The sequence below is a fragment of the Pocillopora damicornis genome, chromosome 8 (genome assembly GCF_964200805.1).
Source record: "Pocillopora damicornis chromosome 8, jaPocDami1.2, whole genome shotgun sequence".
Lineage (NCBI taxonomy): Eukaryota > Metazoa > Cnidaria > Anthozoa > Scleractinia > Pocilloporidae > Pocillopora > Pocillopora damicornis.
The window spans coordinates 18,574,686-18,593,628 of NC_142677.1; the positions used below are offsets into that span (position 1 = coordinate 18,574,686).

At 36.7% G+C, this 18,943-nt stretch overlaps 1 protein-coding gene across 2 annotated transcripts; it reads left to right on the forward strand.

The window, feature by feature from the left end:
* Positions 1-782: 782 nt before the first annotated feature.
* Positions 783-18,442, forward strand: LOC113671865 (inositol polyphosphate 5-phosphatase OCRL). 2 transcript variants are annotated; one of them, XM_089180776.1, is made up of 25 exons: positions 783-944; positions 2,232-2,311; positions 2,484-2,590; positions 2,955-2,987; positions 3,737-3,847; positions 4,254-4,349; positions 4,669-4,728; positions 5,220-5,472; positions 6,408-6,509; positions 6,805-6,919; positions 7,729-7,845; positions 8,770-8,877; positions 9,034-9,104; positions 9,513-9,734; positions 10,841-10,976; positions 11,914-12,024; positions 12,351-12,419; positions 12,912-13,008; positions 13,646-13,770; positions 14,456-14,566; positions 14,696-14,806; positions 14,884-14,968; positions 15,543-15,670; positions 16,135-16,246; positions 16,784-18,442. In XM_089180776.1, exons 1-25 carry the CDS (start codon positions 888-890, stop codon positions 16,921-16,923), a joined length of 2,757 nt encoding a protein of 918 aa, XP_089036902.1. In that variant the 5' UTR covers positions 783-887; the 3' UTR covers positions 16,924-18,442. The 2 variants fall into 2 exon arrangements, with proteins under 2 accessions (XP_089036902.1, XP_089036901.1); XM_089180775.1 differs by lacking the exon at positions 783-944.
* Positions 18,443-18,943: the final 501 nt, after the last annotated feature.

Below are 18,943 nucleotides of genomic sequence, written 5' to 3' on the forward strand. Positions count from 1 at the left end.
TTTTGTATATTCTCCCAGCGTCATTTTGTAGTAGTAAATCAACTCCATTAATCTGAATGTTACTCGTTTCGTAAACTTTGCTTGAACTCGTTTTTGGAAAGTTGCCAGACACACTTCCTCTTATTATTGATTTACTTGACGAAATGACACAGGAATGTACTACGATAGACTGGAGAGATATAACGAAAGAAAAAAAGGGACATGGACAGGTTGGCTCGCGAGCTAAGTGGTCCAACCTGAAAAATCAAGCTCTTATCTGGGTTTTCCTAATCGAAGGGACTTAGAATTGCAGTTAGTCCTTTTGAATAAGACGCTATCCTATCTCAAGTTACGACTGCATCTCAGCCCTTCACCAAGTTTTCCTAGCAGTCTAACAGTCCCCATTCACAATCTTGAGTACAATGAGGCATTGTGAGAAGAAAGTGTCCTTTCCAAAAACAAAACCAGGGCACCGCTGGGGCTTGTGAACGGACCTCGTGATCCGGAGTAGTATGCGCGCAAGCCATCAGCGCTACGGCAAGAACGTTTCTTCGACCGCTAGTAAGTTTAACGCCTTGAACAAAGCGAGCTAGTTAGAGGTCTGTAGATCTGGTACTAATGTTATCAGTACCAGACCACTTGCAGACCTCTCGCCAACAATCGTTACAGGATCGTTTTCTCCATCTAGGGAGTGAATCACAAATACACGTCGTTCAAGAAATCCTATCAAAATTTCCTATCGCCCAAACCTTACAAGAGCACTAAGGATTATGGGTCCAATCTATTTTAGAGTTCAGTCTCCCTTAGGCCAACTGACAAAACAAACATGGCGGATGACAGGAAAAATTGGCGCTGAGCAGCAATTTAACTGAAGCAGGCCGATCCAGCTGGAAGATACCGAAATTAGTATGGATCTCATAGAAAGAGTACAAAGAGAACTTTCCAGCGAAGAGCGGTGTATACAAATATCCTTTTATCCATTTATTTTAGTAAATTTAGGGTTACAGTTAGCGCTTCAACTTGATGTGTTCACTACGAGTTGGTATGTTAATTCCTATACAAGTTGTTTAGTGGTAAACTCTTTTGGAACTGGTCAAACTCAGGTTGAATTTCAGGATGCTTTCTTTGCTTTTATTACGTGTAGAAACTTGAGTTGAATTCAGCTTTTGTCGAGATTTGCGGTGGAAAGTGAACATTATGTCAAAGATCGTCGCCAGTACCCAGCTTTGGTGGGAATCGCTAGCTCAGACTGTCCGACTCCGTGTGAAATTTAATGAGGTTTCATTTCAGGGGTGAAATCCTAACAAGGACGATTTATCTAATGGCAGATAACACCGCAACCGATCAGCTGTCACTTGTAAAAGCACTCTACAAGGAAGGTTTCATGAATAATTTAATTCTAATTTCATGACATACGCGCAAGTAGTCTCCAAAGGTTAGCTATGAGTTTATAGATTTGGGTTCAGCTATTATGGCGAAATTTTGCTCGATTCTGTCTAATATCAAACCACCTAATCAATTAATTTTCACTTAGTTATGATGCTTGAGAAGATCTGTCACCACTAATGAGACTGCAACATGATTCACTTGTAAAGTAGTCTTCAATTTATCTTTGAATCACTCACGTATTCCAGGGTGACCAAAAGAATGTATATCTATATTTAATATGCTGCAGTTTTTCTGTGAATTTATTACCATAATAAATATTTCTAGGCTTAAGACAGATTGCTAGTACATGTACAGTTATTTATTGAATTGTTGAGGACATTGATGGAGTGTTGTTTTGGACATCTGTATAAATTTTACAGTTATATTGAGTTATGAATATTGTATCAACATGTTTATGGCTGTAATATATATCTTTTTACAGCAGGGAGCTCATGTGTGTCTGTATTGTGTGGTTGTCATTCTGAACTATATTGTTCTCATGTTTTTATTGTTATTGGGAAACAATCAAGTCTTACCCCACATCCTTTTGTAATCTGACAGCCCATGAAAATGAGCTCGCATTTTCCTTGTAGGTGGATGGACACTACTTTGCGTGAGCAGATTTATTTTATGCTTTATGCAGCAAAACACATTTGTTAAAGTCTAAATTAGATACAACCATTTTTGAAGGCAATTATTCGGTGAGCTAATGAGACCAATAAAAGGTAAAAAAATGATCATTTATTTAATTACTTAATTTATTATTATTATTTATTGTTAGTGATTGAATTTAATGATGATGTACTTTCCTTAATATTGTTTACTGCACCACTGGAGTTCTACTGAAGGACAACAATAAAGTTCATTGTCTTATGGCTCTTATTGCAAGGAATCTGGATACTGGGTATGTACATGATTGTATATAAAAAAAAAGAGATGTACATGTCATCATACAAAATTTAATTGTTAGCACTGGTATCTATACTAGATTAAGAGTGGAGCTCATGCTCAAACAATTAATTATATATCTGAGTGTAAGGTCTTCTCTTTTCCTTTTTATTTTCCTTTCCAAACAGATTAATCATCTTCCAGTGGAAAGATGAATCATCTTTTAAAGAACCTTTCCTTATTGTCCTGTACATTTTTGCTATTCGTGGACCTTTTTCACTTACACCTGTTGCTGGTATGTTATGCTGAGCACATGTTATTTCATATTTAGCTTGAAATGATTTCTTGGTCAAATTGATTTTAAATGTAAACAAGTTTGATTTTCAAATTCCTCTTGTTTCAGGTTAGACATCATAACTAGTAAACAAGTGTAAAGTAAATCAAGCCAGTTCAAAGTCATTTTTTCCTGGAATTCATTTAACCACAATGCTATAATGGTTTAGGTTACGTTTTGGCTTTTTAAAAGTGTGCAAATTCTAGTGGGAAAGCATTTTGGTCAAAAAGTAAATCTATGTGTGAACATTTTATATGCACAGATCAACTCTGATCTACTGGCAGAGGGTGCTGATTTTTATTTATTATTTTATTTGTGCACCTAGATCCACCAAGTAGTGATGGCAGCAGTAAAGAGGGTAATATATTTGTAATGAAATTTTACTTATCATAAAAAAGATGTTAGGTAATAATCTTGTTAGGAGGGTGTGATTAAAACAGAAATCAGCTTGTTGAGTTCTTTGCTTTGATGTTCTACCACACAACTTCAGAGTTTAGCAGATTAAATATCTTAAGTGATCCTATTGTAATAGGTATTTTGTTTGCTTATGCCCAAAAACTCAATTTTACTCCCAGGCCTCACTTTCAAGGTGCTGACTGATTAATTTTCATTATAAAATATTCCCAAAACAATGAAATACAGATGCCAATGCGACTAAATTTTTCACTTTGTCGACCAAATCCTGAAAATTAGTTGTCAAATTGGCGACTTGAATGCTTCATCATAACCTCACCTAGAGATATAATAATTAAAAAGATTTGCAAAGATAAATCCACGGCAAACTTCCTTGTTAAATTTTATGTCCAAAACACAGTGCAGTACAGTATATCATCCATCCTAGTGTCCACTTTGTAGCATGTTAAAGATCTTTTTCCTGACTTAATTTTGGAGGGTCTATCTAGAGTGCTGACAACATAAAAAAGGGTTTTGTTTGTCTTAAGAAATGGCGATGAACTTTTTTTGAATTGGCTACCACTTTGAAAAATTTAGGAGCCAAGTGGTTATCAGAAAAAAATTAATTTCACACTATGTATGAAGAAACTGTAATCAACAGTAGAAACTTGTTGGTTGGCAAGATTTTAATTTCGTTTTGATATCTTCTCCCAGGTATGGTCAGGTTTCAGATCTTGACTGATGACCAGACAAGGCTTCTCTTTGAAGTGAAAAAAGACACTCATGGAAATATGTTCTTACGTGAATTGAACAAAGCCATTGCAGGTGAACTAATCTTTTCATCAATTGAACTAATAATTATTTCCAAAATTTGACCACTTGCAGTAATTTAGGTTTTCTCTTCAGAATCAGTTTCCCTTTCTTATCAAGCAGTATGATAAAACTAGCCTTATTTGCATCATACTGGAGGGATTGGAAATGGCAGCTTGGTGTATGTTCACAGTTAGGCCTATGGTCCATACTGTCCTGTACTAGTAGTGGTGCCAAATAAAAGTCACAGCTCCTTCTGCAGGTTTTTCTTTGGTGAAGGGACCAATCGCCCAAACATGTGTCACAATCAGGATTTTTTTTTTACTGTATGTTTTCAAATTTTATTCAACATAGTGTGGAAGGCAATCAAAGTGAAATGGCCAAAGTTGATACATCTGTATGTTTTGCTTTGCTCACATAGCTTACAGACAGAGGGCTCATCTGGTCGGTATGCCTGAATTTGAGTGGCTGAAGAGATATCAGGAGCTGACTGGAAGGAAAAGTTTTTCAAACAAAGGTATATAATTAGAGGGTGTATGGAAAAAACATGATAGGTGATAGAATCCTAAATTCTCCTTTCAAGTTGTTTCACTTTTTTGTGAAATACAAGGAGAATATACTTTTGCATCAAGAGTTTCTTTATAGTGGCTTTATATCATGCACCTTGTAAATTTGTTAGAGATCTCAACTAACAAAATTATTTATTCAAGTTTTTTTCATATATTCTATATACTTGTCTGTAAGAGGGTTTCTAAGGCTTTTTTTTCAAAGCATCAATTTGGTATTTATTTGGAATTGGGAAGGTTTCATCTTATGCTGATTTATATAATAAATAGATGGCTGGCCTTGGAGTCACATTGAAGAAGCAAGTTCTAATGGACCAGAATTTGTTACAGGTACCAAATGAAAATTGTGCTATCAAATTTCTTTTGCAAATGTGAATAGGTTAACTTGGAATTTTCTAATTTTTCACATTTATTGTGCAGCAGAATATCATCTTTTAACTGTATATACAGTTGTATTATTTTCAAAAGAGCTTTTAAACAGCTTACTTTTAATACTTTACGCAGTATTTGGAAACATGAAGGTACAGTATTTATATCACATCACAAATAATAAATATTATCATGTGACCTATATGGCCTTGCTCAATTAATCCTAAAGAAAACCACAATCATAGCACCTGGCATGTGAAAGGGCAGGTGGATTGATATGAGCACTTCAGGAAAACAGTTGTGCTTTGCTAACCCTAAGCATTTGTGCAACACTGCTGCATTTTCCAAGAATGCTATTTCTGCTTTTGGACTTGAACTAAAAAAAAAAAAAAATGAGACAAACAGAAATGGGAAAGTAAGCAGGTATTATGCGGCAATTATTTTCATTCTAGCCACTGAATCCAAAGTTGATGAAGGATCCCTGGATGCGTTTGGAATGCCAGGTTTTTCACCATCCCCTACCATCCACCCATCATTTTCATCAGCAAGTCTTACTGCATCTGATGAAGTGGATAAAGGTATGGCCAACTCACCAGCTTTAACCAGGAGATCCATCCTTCCAACTAGTGTTGGTGCCAGAGATGGGTTTATTAAGCTCCACATGGCCAGAAGGGAAGAAGAATACACTCACGTAAAAACACTAAAGTAAGCTGACATCTTCCTTTTGGTTTTATGTTTAAAAAAAGGAAAAAAACTTGAAGGGCACAGTGACACTAGCAGGTTATGCCATTTTCACTCTACTGAGGAGAAATTGCAAATTGAATTTTAATCAGGAGAAGTTACAAATCTTCTCTCCAAACACAGAATACATAAAATGCAATGCTTTCCTGTTTAACCTCACCAGATAAATTTGAAAGCCCAAAAATTGCTGACAGTGTAATTAATTGGCTGCATCCTTGGTTGTACATTTGACTCTGGCAATATGAAAAGCTGTATGTTCCATTGTAGACGGTTTTAAGAGTAATATTTTTGGTAGTGAATGTTTTGATAAGTTTGGACAGGGGGCCTAAATATAGGAACAGAGCAAAGATATCTTATGGAGTGAAGTGGATGAACACTTTCTGAAAAGGTCATACAAATGCTCACAATACTTTAGGTGTGCTTACTATATGGTGGTACAGTATTTTGAAAATGAAATTTTGACAAATAGATACACTTGGGCAATGGAAATAATTATATATAAATTTTTCTATCAATGTACAACAAGAACAACAAATGTACGACTGGATCCTCTTGTGCAATGGATCTACATGACATCTAACTGTACTATCACTGTACAACACAGTAACATGGTTTTAACCCTTTAACTCCCAAAATCTCATTAGTATTTCTCCTTACTGTCTGTCAAATGATCATTGATTCATTATTTAGTTGGAGAATTTGGTATTGGATCAATTGGTAATCTCAAAATCAACATTTTTCTTTATTCTCATCACTTGTCTGCATGGTATTGTTTAGAAATTATAAGGAGAAATTCTGCCTTGGTCACTCATGGGAGTTTGAGGTTTAACTGTAGTGATTGTCCTTAAGCCAAAGTGTTTCAATTGTCTGACTCCTTTCATTGTGATTTGCATCTTTAGGATCTTTGTTGGGTCATGGAATGTTAATGGTCAGTATCCTGCAGAGGATGTTACACCTTGGCTAGCAGTTAATAAAGATCCTCCTGATGTTTTCTGCCTAGGGTAGGATGTTGTTCTGACCTGCTCATTAATTTTAGTGTAGTGTAGTGACAAACCTGTAGCACATTTACAGTTTGCTAAATATCTAATACGTGTTTTATTCAATTGCACCGTCCACTCTTTCATAATGGCATCAACAGAAGGTGGGTTGTTTTGCAGTATATACGATGGAAGACAAAATGAACACTTCAATTGCACAGTGTTGATTAAAAATGCAATCCAATTAAGACAGTTTTAACTGTTTTTATTCAGTTTGTGAACTCTTGTAATTGCAATTTGTACTATCCTTTTTTCCCAGTTTTCAAGAACTTGATCTCAGTGCTGAGACACTGTTAAAGAATGTTACTCCTAGAGAGGATGAATGGCTTAAAATTTCAGAGAAAGGACTACCTCATAAAGCCAAGTACACTAAGGTGACAAGGAATGCCAGTTACTTTCCAATAAATATATTATTTTGTTTTTGGTTTGATTTTGGGGACAAGAAATTGACGAAACACTCTCTCTAAGCTGGCGACTTCTTTTACACAGCCCTGTACAAGAAGGAATGCATAAATATCCATCAGAACATGAGTATGCTGTGCAAATGTAGTAATGTTGAAGTTTTTCTTACAAGAGTTCTTTTATGTATTCAGGCCTTCTCTAAGAGTGCAATAAAAAAATGAAATTACAGTTGTTATAGATGAATTTCCCTGGATGAATAATGCCACTAGAAAGGTCCATTTTGTTACAAAGTCATGCCAAGCATACAATTTTTCACAGAGCAGCTTCTCTTATGTGAATAACAAATTTTTATCATGCAAATATTAACCAGCAGGTCATATGTAAAATTTGCAACTTCACCTCTGGCTATGCTTTTCTTTGATTGGTGCATTCCATCTTACAGAAGAAAGAAGATGTTAATTTTAGTCATGAAATATCAACTTTTCATCATTTTTAATTGATAATACATGTATACAAGTGTTTTTGCGTCTTCATTCAACAAACAAACTTGAAAGTTCACATGCTGAAAAAAGTTTCCAAATCACTATCACCATCACCATTAATACAGAATTAAACTTACCCTGTACCTATTTCTTATGCAGTTTTAAATTTATATTTTCACACAAGGTGATGAATGTTTTTGTGATCTTACCAGGAAAGATTTGATATGACGAGAGTGCACAATTTATAATGGAAGATTTAGTGTATTTTAAAGTGACTAATAGATATTGTGTTTTCACAGGTGAAGACAATTCGTCTGGTTGGCATTTTACTGGTAGTGTTTGTGAAAAATGAGCATCTACGTTATGTCAGTAAAGTTGATGCTGAAACTGTTGCCACTGGTATCATGGGTCTCATGGTGAGGGAGCAGTTTAACAATTTTGTTTTTTTCCTGCCAAAGGCAGGGTATGAAGGGAAAAAGCAGGTAAAATAGTGTTAACAACTGGGTTGAAAACGTAAATTAGCCACTGTAAAGGGTAAAAAAGCTGACGTTTCGAGCGTTAGCCCTTCGTCAGAGCAATATTATCGACGAAGGGCTAACACTCGAAACATCAGCTTTTTTACCCTTTACGGTGGCTAATTTACGTTTTCAACCCAGTTGTTAACACTAAAGTACCTGCTATACTCTCCCACCGATGCAGCACCACAGTTTCTTTAGAAACTTACCCCTTTATTCATATGAAGGGAAAAATATGTGTTGATGAGGTACATGTATTTCACCTCAGATCTTGGGATCCTTGCTCCTTTGCTGTACCACTGAGCTACAGAGAATTTAAGGGTCTAAGCCACCATAGCAAAGTGATCTTTTCTACCAAACACATCAGGGAATTCTTAATATGTACTGTTCCTGAGCCTGTGCAATAATGTATGTTTTTGCAGTTGGTTGATGTTCATGTAGCTGGTTGTATTCCTTTAACTTGCAAACAAGTCCATTGTTTACTAGCAGATGTACTCACCAATTGGCTATCTCCTGGTTGAAAGAAATTTAGCTGTAGCACAAAAACAAAATTTGTCTAGGATTTTACTGGCTTTGATGAATTCACTAATCTGTTATTGGTTTCAAAAACTTGTGCCATATTCTTAACCATTAAGATGTTCTGAAACGTAATTGTTGCGTTATCACCTGTGTTTTCCCATGGCAAGGGTCTGTAGCATCCATTAAATCTTTGCTTTTTATCACTCCTCTGGGATGTTTTCTCATAATTTTTTTTAATTGATTGGCCATAGTGATTGAAAATTGGAAGCTACTGTGTGGATTAATTTTCTTGTGTGTTTGAAACAGGGCAACAAAGGAGGGGTGGCCATTAGAATGCAGATACACAACACCAGTATTTGTTTTGTGAATTCACATCTAGCAGCTCACACAGAAGAATTTGAAAGAAGGAACCAGGTAATGAATTATTTTATGCCAATGATTGAAATGTGTGTCACAATCAATTTGTTCTAGTCTTCTGTAGGAGTGTACAAGTGCCTACATAAAGTGTATGTGTAATGAATAACTGATAAAATTGAAATGTGGGGTAAATTATTTCCTTTAAACCTTTAGGACTATCGAGATATTCTAGTCAAGCTGGAGTTTAATGGAGCCGATGGGTCTCTTTGTATTACTGATCATGAGTAAGTCAGTGTCGTGTGCTTCTAACGTTTCTTTATTTTCTTTTTGGAAAGCACAGTGGAGAGTTTTGATTGGCATTGCTTTTTTGTAACTGTCTTTAATACAAGGAAAATGAGTGAAACGTAGTTTATTGAGGAAGTGAAGCACCAAAGAGGAATCAGCTCTCGGGAAGAAAGGATGATCTAGGACCGAGAAGATGAATGCTTAAATTTCACATCACAAAAGTGACGTGGAAGGCTAAATTTTTCAATTTTAATAGCTACAAACTATTGAAAACCAAACCATCAGAACAAGGGATAAAGAAAAGTTGGACTTCCACAGGGGTAGGGTGAGGTGGGATGTTGGTGTTCATTGAAAAATATCCTCCCATCCCTATCTTAACAGTGATGTTTTTTTTTGTCGTCTTTTAGTGCAGTGTTCTGGTTAGGAGATCTAAATTACAGAATTAGCGAAATGGATTCTGATTTGGTAAGAAGACTGGCAGATACAGGGAAGTATGACGAACTCTTAGAGAATGACCAACTAATCAAACAAAGATCTGAGAGGAAATGCTTTAATGGTTTCAAAGAGGGCAAGATCAAGTTCAAACCAACGTACAAATATGATCCTGGGACAGACAGCTGGGACACAAGGTGAATTTGGCATAATCAAAGTGTTTACAGGGCACATGTAGTCTGAATAAAGTACAATTTTATTCCTATAAGGGACCTTTTTACGGATATTTTGGGAAGTTGTGAGATTCTTTAGACAGGAATTGGTCAGCTAAGTATTGATCAGGGAATGTTTCTTTAAGTATAATTGTTTATGTCAAGAATTAACTGCTTAGAGCACTACCCTCAATTGGTACCATTTTAATTTTTCTAAGCTTTCCTTTTCCCAACAACGATGTTGCGCTTTAAAGACCACTTAATGAAAGCCAAGGAAATTTTTCATGGAGTTCGATTATGTTTTGAGGGGAGAAGCGTGCCTATTCCACGTTACGAGATCTTCCCACGTAATCCTGTGCAAAGTGACTGGCTGTTTTACTCGCTGCCAAATATGATAATATTTGTCAGGCCCAACTCGCTTTGGTGGGAGCGATGTTTAGAGGACTCAAAATAATAATAATAATAATAATAATAATAATAATAATAATAATAATAATAATAATAATAATAATAATAATAATAACAACTTTATTTGAGTGTCAGTGTATTTTAGCACTGCTGTGCTAATTGGGGACACTGTAAAATAAGGAAACAAATATCGTAAATGAACAGAAACTCGTTAAAAACCCCAACTGGTAGGAGGCAGACCAGTTGGCTATTTACAAAGCGTGCAGGAGTTGAATTCGGGGCCACCGAAGACAAATCCATCCAGTGGCAGGGAGGAGGACTTGAACTCGGGACCTCCGGCTTACAAGTGCAGCGCCCTAACCACTAGGCCACGCTCGCCTCCAAATGGGTTGAAACTTCCCTAACTCCATTTAAATTTGGGTCTGTTTTACCCCTGAACTTCCAGAAGTGACTGGCATGTAATGTCTTTTTACAATTAAATATCAATACATTATAAAGCAAATGAATTGAATCGAAGAGGTGCGTGGCAGCTACATGAGAAAATTACAAATCAAGTTTTAAGAGTTGAGAGTTCAAGGACGGGTGGCAAAGTCATGTTGACGGGTACAGCAGACAATAACTCCACAGCTCGAAGAAAAATAAAAGAAATATGAGTATTCTAACATTAATTTACTCGTTTTCAGTGAGAAAGGTCGCGCACCTGCCTGGTGTGACCGCATTTTATGGAGAGGATCTCGAATTAAACAGCTGGAATATCGTAGTCATAATTTACTTAAAATCAGTGACCACAAGCCTGTTAGCTCTTTGTTTGAAGTCGGGGTGAGTGTTAACCATGCATTAGTGTTAACGCATCACGGCTAGAGTGACAAACGTGTACCTCATCCACACACATATTTATTCCCTTCATACCCAGCCTTTGGCAAGACAAAAACAAAATTGTCAAACTGTTCCCTCACCTTGAGACCCATGACGATGTTTCAACATCAACTTCACTGGCATAACGTAGAGCTCTGAAGTAATGTTTTAATTTTCATCCTCTACCCCCCTGTCCCTTGTATCAAATCACGAGAAAAGTCGGGCCATCATTATGCAGCGAGTAGTAATACGTTCATACGTACAACATTAACGTTATGAGGTAAAGTTTCTTTGTAGAGTCTATGTGATTTCAAAATGAAACCTTCATCAACATTTTGGTCCAAATCTCGATTAAGTTAACTAAACTGTTGAAATATCAGATCTACCTTGATTTCAAGCCGGTAAAGATCTTAGGATAAAAGGATTCTTTTTTAAATAACGTAATTCGTTTCTTCATTTGCGCTCGCTTTTTGCCGGAGACTCTATAACACTTAAGTGAGCAAAAGTTAGCTATAGGTGTGAATGCGTAGGACAGCTTGTGGGCATGTTTTTATTATTATACACTAATAATCATTATAAAATAATTCAAATAGTACGCGCGTTCTGATTGGCCATAAAACCATTTTACATGAGCGTATGTAAACACGGTTTTCGTTCCTCTTTCATTAGTTATTTTATAAAAGAAATGTAAAATGGTTTCCGTGTTTACATAGACTGATGTAAACACGCGGTAGTTTGGGAGAACACTCGATAAACACTCGCGTCGTGGTTTCCTACGCTTATCTCGTGTTCTCCCAACCTCCCGCGTGTTTACATCAGGCTTTGTAAACACGGAAACCATTTTACATTTCTTCAACAATAATCAGTGTCACTTTTGAGAAAAAAACTCTTTTTTTCATAGGTCAAAGTTGTTAACGTAGAGCAAGAAAGACAAGTTATGGAGGATGTCATTCGAAGTCTCGACAGACACGAAAACGACAACCTTCCTCAAGTCAAGTTAAGCACTGCAGAGGTAAAATACAGACGATATTAACAAAATGTTTCTTGCAGGGTCGGGTTTTTTCGTATTCTGGTTAAGATAACCTCGGGTTAGTGTGAAATCTGATTTCATATGTGAAAGCTTTAAAAGAAAATTCAGTACAATTTTTTTTTGTCTACAATCTGATAATTGGATGCTCTAAAAGGAATAGAAAAATTGTCCTATAAAGGCTTTTGAACAAAGAAATATGGAATCCCAGAAGAAAATTCAACCATGAGTTAGCGCTAATCGGCCTTCGAACAACTGGGCCCAGGTATTTAGTCAGCTTATGAACTCGTTTTTGTTTGTTTGTGCTTCAGATTATTTTCAAAGATATCCAGTTTCTTGAGAGACAGACGGCTACCTTGGAAGTTGAGAATATTGGTCAGGTTGGTGTTTTCGTCTGCTATTTCTATCAAATTTTTCTTCAGCTTTGTCCACCAGTTCACACAGCGCTGTTTGCTTGTCTCTCTATCAAAATGCTATTCTTACAGCTTACAACCCTTGTTGGCCCTTTTCCCATGTAAATTCATTCCTTTCATTATCAGGAGTGGTCATTGGATAAATTCTCCCAACAATTCTAATACACCGCTAGACAGACAGGTGATGAGAACTAAGATAATAATCAACTACAGGATATTTAGGACTTGGCTCGGAATTCTTAGAACTAACCCTCAAAAAAAATTTATTGATGGGGTAAGTTTCCAGAGAAATTGTGGTGCAGCTCGGTAACGAGATGATTTTGGTTTTATTAATAGAGTTGATGATGTAAATTGGCCATCGTAAAAAGTTTATAATCATGCCCTTCAGTTACGAGAATTAATTAAGGTAGCGTTTACTGTTTACGATGTAATGTTAACGACCTTTTGATTGATCGACAGGTGCCAGCGCAGTTTGCTTTCATAGCTAAGTTAGATGAGACTAGGTATTGTAAACCTTGGTTGTCGGTCAAGCCTCCTTTGGGAATTATATCTAAAGGTTAGAGAAGTTCATTCTTTACAGTTACCTATTTTTATTACAATAATCTATAATTATGTAAAATAATCATCATTACAATTGTCATCATCATCATCATCATCAGATTTTCATTATTTACGCTTTTTGCAACACAGTATTGATTATTTGCCTCAGCATTGGAACAGTATCTTAGCTGATTTCCGGCAGACAGGCAGTATTACTTTTTTTATTCATTAGTGCAATTTCTTATGAAGAATCTGCGTCATGTCCATCAGAGAGTAATATTTTTCTCGGTGTATACGCACGTAGACTGAGAAACATCACAAGTATTTACAAGTGCGACTTGTCTCTTCAAGCAGTCCCTGCTTTTCAATGAAGTCAGTCGCGCTGGTAAAAAAAAAACAAAAAATCGGTGGAAAAAATATTTGATGTTAGCGCGCCGCGCAGAACTCTGGGAGTGAGGCGCACGAAAAGTAGAGACCCATACTTTTCATGCGCCTCACTCCCAAAGTTCCGCACGATGCGCCAACATCAATTTCTTCCTTTTTTTTTTTTTTAACTCTTTTAACTTGCAGGACGGGCCTCGCCGAAAAGCAGGGACTACTTATAGTTTAACCTATGTAAAACTGATTCAATAGTTTGTTTCCAACCATGGCAGGATCCACGTTACAAGTCCGCTTGACTGTTCATGTTGATAAAGAATCTGCCGGAGCCATGAACTCTGGAGACGAGAAACTTGAAGATATTCTCGTCCTACACTTGGAAGGAGGAAAGGACTTTTTTGTATCCTTTTTTGCATACGACTTTCAGACAGACTGGTCAAAGCTTGTCATCGTAGTTATCGTTACTGATGTGATGATGTCCATACAATTTCTGGTAGAGTTTATAGAGAGAAGTGAACGACTTTTTCCTAAAACTCAAGGGAGGGGCAACATCTTGGTTCATCTTCTCTTATAACGTATTTTCCTATTTTCTTGTTATCCTTGCTTTTCATCTTTTATTTTCTTAACGTTTTATTTCAGTCAGTAATAGATCTTACTTTACTGATCACTCATAGTACCATTTTCAATTGAGTCTTGAAAGAAGCTAAGATTGTATTGTTTTTGCTGTACTTCGCTTTATGATTGGTCCAAAAGACTCGTGCCACACTCTCAACCAATCAGATTTAACTAAAACCAAACAGGACTTGGTCACCTGCGTTTTCTTACGTATTCATTGGTCCTTTAGATCATTTTCCCTTCTGGTTGGCCGTTCTAACAAGTTTAGCTTTAGTTTACTACCCTTAATTGGAAAGCGCTGCAATAGAATGTGAGCACTGCAAGTCCTTGAGATAAAGAAATAGAGAAAAGAAAAAAAAAAGGAAAATTTCTCGGCTTTCTGGATTTCTCAACGTTAGAGGGGAGGTTAGAAAGATCAGTGAGAAAGATAAGAACATGTGTACAACACGTTTTTCTTTAACGATATGCAGGTGTCAGTCAGTGGTAACTATCTTCCTAGCGTGTTTGGTTCGTCTATTGAGGCATTAGTGCGCATGTACGGACCTATCAGGGAAGTTCCTGTTGCAACACTAGTAGATTTGGTAAGTTTGGCATTATGTGATATTGCTCAAATGGGTTAAGGGTAGTATTGTGATTAAACGTATTTAAAGTAATTTCAAAATCAATGTTCTGTTAAAAAGCATGTTAATTTAAGGTGTCTTTTCTTCCAGGAGCACATCAATACGTCAAATCCTTCGACGCTCTCGGATAACCAGCCGCTAGACATTCCAAAAGAGCTATGGCTTCTTACAGATCACTTGTATAACTTTGGCATGCGTAAGGTTGGACAAGTCACGGTTTTTACACACAGGTACATTGAAGGCAACCTTGTAAACTGTTTTCTTTTGATTTACTGCAGGAGAATTTATTGAAGCAGTCTGGATTCGAGAAAGATCTGGAAGAGATCAGGACACATTTAGACTGTTGTCGAGGTGGCAAACTGCGTATCCTTTTGTTGTTTCAAAGGAAATTGTTTGAAACATTTCAAAATATCTTCAATCTCTGTGCTGGGTTTTTTTTTGCGTAAAGGAGACTAATGGCTCATTTCAATTTTTTTCTGCAGTTCCTTGCATTGCAATTCATCTTGTGATCATTTCGCTGTTTGACATCTTCCACATGTCAGAATTTGATGTACTTCATTTATTTGTGGAGTTTACTCTGATAGCATGAAACAACTAGGAAAGGTTTTGTTGTTTAACATCTTGACTGTATGACTGTCATTCTGTTAACAGTTATCACACAGGATTTCAATGAAGAATGCATAATATACCGAGTTGTTTGTAATGCGTCGTCCTATTGCTTCAGGTCCACTTCAGTTTTTTCCTCTTTGTATCATTCTTTATGGTGTGACCTGTAGTTTCCATCGCTGCTGTATTTATAACGTCATATAACGCTCGTTCTCCTGAACGTGTGACGTGACGAGTTCAACGAACGGTCGTGAAGGAGAACATGTAGCCCGTGATATATGTTTTACAAACTGTCATAAAACCTTTTGTGTTTCTTTGACTGTTTTCATAGCTGGTAGCGTTTACTCTATAGCAGAAGCTTTACTTATTTTCTTGGAAGCCCTACCAGAACCTGTGATTCCGTATGCGTTTTATCAGAGAGCGCTTGAATGTTGTAACAACTACATGCTTTGTAAACAGGTTTGTCATTTAACTTTTAAGGGTTTGTGAGGGGGCTACGTATGTTGCTATTTGTTATTCGATCAGTTTGGTGAAAGGACCTCTTTGGCTGTTAAACTTGTTTGATAGGCATTAACGCGAGGCAGAGGAATTTTCCATTGAGTGTCGAAAGTAATGTGACATTATATCGGGTTTCCTTATCTGCGCTATTTGACTGATCCAGAATGCTCGTTCCGCCAATCACATGTAGAACTTAAGTCAATCGCCCGCCACGCTTCCTGCGCTCAATGCTTATGGTTTCATTGGCTCGATGTTTCATTTACCTTTGCCTATGATTGCCTTCAAAGTACTGCAGTATCCAAACTTATTTTTATATCTGTGAACCTCAACCTTAGTGGTTGCATTTGGCCTGTGTAGACCTGTACATGTGTTTTCAAGAGAAGTATGGAGTCCTCAGTGTCTTACTGTTGTCTTTTCACTTGCAGGTAATTCTTCAAATCCCTAAGAGCCATCGGAATGTGTTCACATACATCAGTGCCTTCCTGAGGGAGCTGCTACGACATTCCAATGAAAATAAACTGGACGCCAAAACTCTGGGTCAGTCTATGAGTGCATAGATATTGGGAAGAACTTGATTACAACGAAAAAAAGTTCTGTTGAAAAGGGCGTAAGAAAAATTCAGGGACTGAGGAAAAGTTAAATTTGACGAAAAGTGACACACAATTTTTCCTTGGAAATTGTATTTTTCAGGAAATCTAAATAATGTAAATGTCACTTAGCCCTTTAACCTCTAAGAGTGACTGGCATCTAATTTCTCCTCACAATATCAGCCCTGAATCAGACATCAAGGTCATTAGAGTAAAGGGAAATGATCAATAACCGAAGAACTCTTGACTGTTAAACAAATTCTCCTTTTCAGACCCTCTAGAAATGAATAGAGAACAGTATAGAGAATATACATACTGATGTTAAGGTGTTAAGGGTTACGTAAGAGCTGCCCAACGGTTTGAGCTCTCGCTGTCACATGCTTTTCTCTTTCCTGAGGTGATTGATTGATTTATGTAGAACTTTTTCCTTTTCACTAGCCCCCTTGTTTACCTTGGCTTTGCTAACATACCCTCTCCCTTACTACAGCTACTTTGTTTGGTACCTTGTTCCTAAGAGCCCCCAGAAATAAAGAGGCGGGGCTCAGCAGGAGATCTGTCAATCAATTGACGCAGAAGAAAGCGCGTTTCATGTACAACTTCCTGATCAACGAATTTGGACCGGACTGAGCCCGCGATGGGTGCAATCTGCAGCAGTCAGCCCCAGTTTCTTTGTACTCTTGTGTAAAGTTGTTAGTATATTATATATTTCACAATAGCTATATTTCATGATAGTTTATTTTTTGGGGGTGTGCTGTCCTTTAAAAAGGTATTTTATTAAATAACAGCTTTATTTTTTATCATATGTTTTGTAAATAGTTAGTTACTTCTACGCAATGTTTGATTTACACTTCAACACCGTTGTGGAAAAATGTTTGAAGAATCCACAACTAAGTTATAGTAGAGGTTATACTTAGAAATTTTAAGCTCTCTTGTAAATTTTGGAATTTTGTGCTTTCAGGAAACCCTTAATAATGTAATGATAGCAAATATTGATTCGCTTTACAAATAGATAGGTGGGGCCATCCGTTTTATTAGTATTTGTATCCACTGTTGTCGGGATTGTTTTTCTCTAGTAGTGTGTTACATTTCCTCAATCAATCGAAAAACGCTTCATGTCCTTCTTGCTTTTCTTTTTTTCATCCTCAATGGTGAATGTTGTCGTCTTGGTTTTGGTAGTGAAAGGATCAGGACATCTCTCGGATAAATATCCTCAACGTTCTCATTACCGTTTTCTCACTTGTGACGTGACTATAAAATCCTATGTAGACTTGTATTTAGGCCTCTCTCCCTCCTTGTTCCTCATTTTTTCTTTCTGTTTGTGTGTTTGAGACATTTTGAAGGAAAGAACCACAGTTTTTGTCGTTATTTTTTTTGGCATCTATTTACTGACTTGACAACAAAGAAATGCTTTGAGGCTAAAATTACCCTCGGGCTTTACAAGACGAGCCAACGTTGACACAAATAAGTTATTTTTGTTCAACATTCTGGAAACATTCACACGAGTCATGATAATATTATTTGCAGTCATTCGGTGTTTTTCGAGACTAAAGTCAGCTGGGAAAGCTCAGTAGAGATTGTAAGACAGTTCACATTTTTACGTTATCTACGAGAATCTATTCAAGCGACGAGTAAGATTGCGTTTGGATAAGAAAATTAATTTTTCTACTGAATTTTGTGCCCACCGATGCGGAGAAAACCCTAAATATTTTTCACCCTAGTTATTTTGAGTCATCATCCATCTACACTCTGACATTATTAGATTTCTTCTTAGTATGTTAAGTTTAATAGTTTTCCGTCAATAGTAAAATGTAACATGAAACTGTTAGATCTGCTAAATTTTGTAGGTTAGCAATATTGCATGATTTGCAGTATATTGCAAAAGCGTAATTTGTCGAAAAGCCCCTAATTTTATTCTCAATGCTACGTAAGGGTGAAGGTTTCTGGGCTTTCCTCCGGAGTGATAGTTTTACTTAAAAAGTAAACATTGAATTATGAAATGAAATGATTTTATTATTTGAATTACTAATTAACATTACTTAAAATATTGCAATGTTTTCCCGGGCGCAATACATAAAGATTTGACACGAATCATGCAGTATAAACAGTACAGGCATTATTCAAATTAAATGCATGAGAATACGTAAAAGTTCTGCAACTTTGCGATTGTTTTGTTCTGAAATTGTTATCGCGCAAACGCCATCAAGTCGTTTGAATCCCAAAGCTTCTAACGAGCTTAGTTTGTGGATTTATCAGGTCTTTAATCACATTTCGCCCAGGTTTCGGTAGACGGCCGGGTTTCAATTGTCAAACGAAGTTCAAGTGATTGTTTACTTTCGAATGCGCTTAGTGCTGATGATGAGGCGTTACTTCCGTGCGAGTTACATTAATTCAAAAAGCTCTGTTATAATATACCACGCGAGTAATACAGTTTAACATCGACAAGAGATCGAAAACTACGAACGTTCTTCGCGACACATTGCCTGACACTACGAAAATCACTTAACATAAACAGTTGTCGCCACAACGTTTCTCTTGTACTTAAGATTGATACTGAACATTACAGTCGTTATATTTCGGTGAAACCGTTAAATTTACCTAAGAAAATTTGTCTATGCTCGCACCCAGGGAAGGCGATCTTATTTTTATT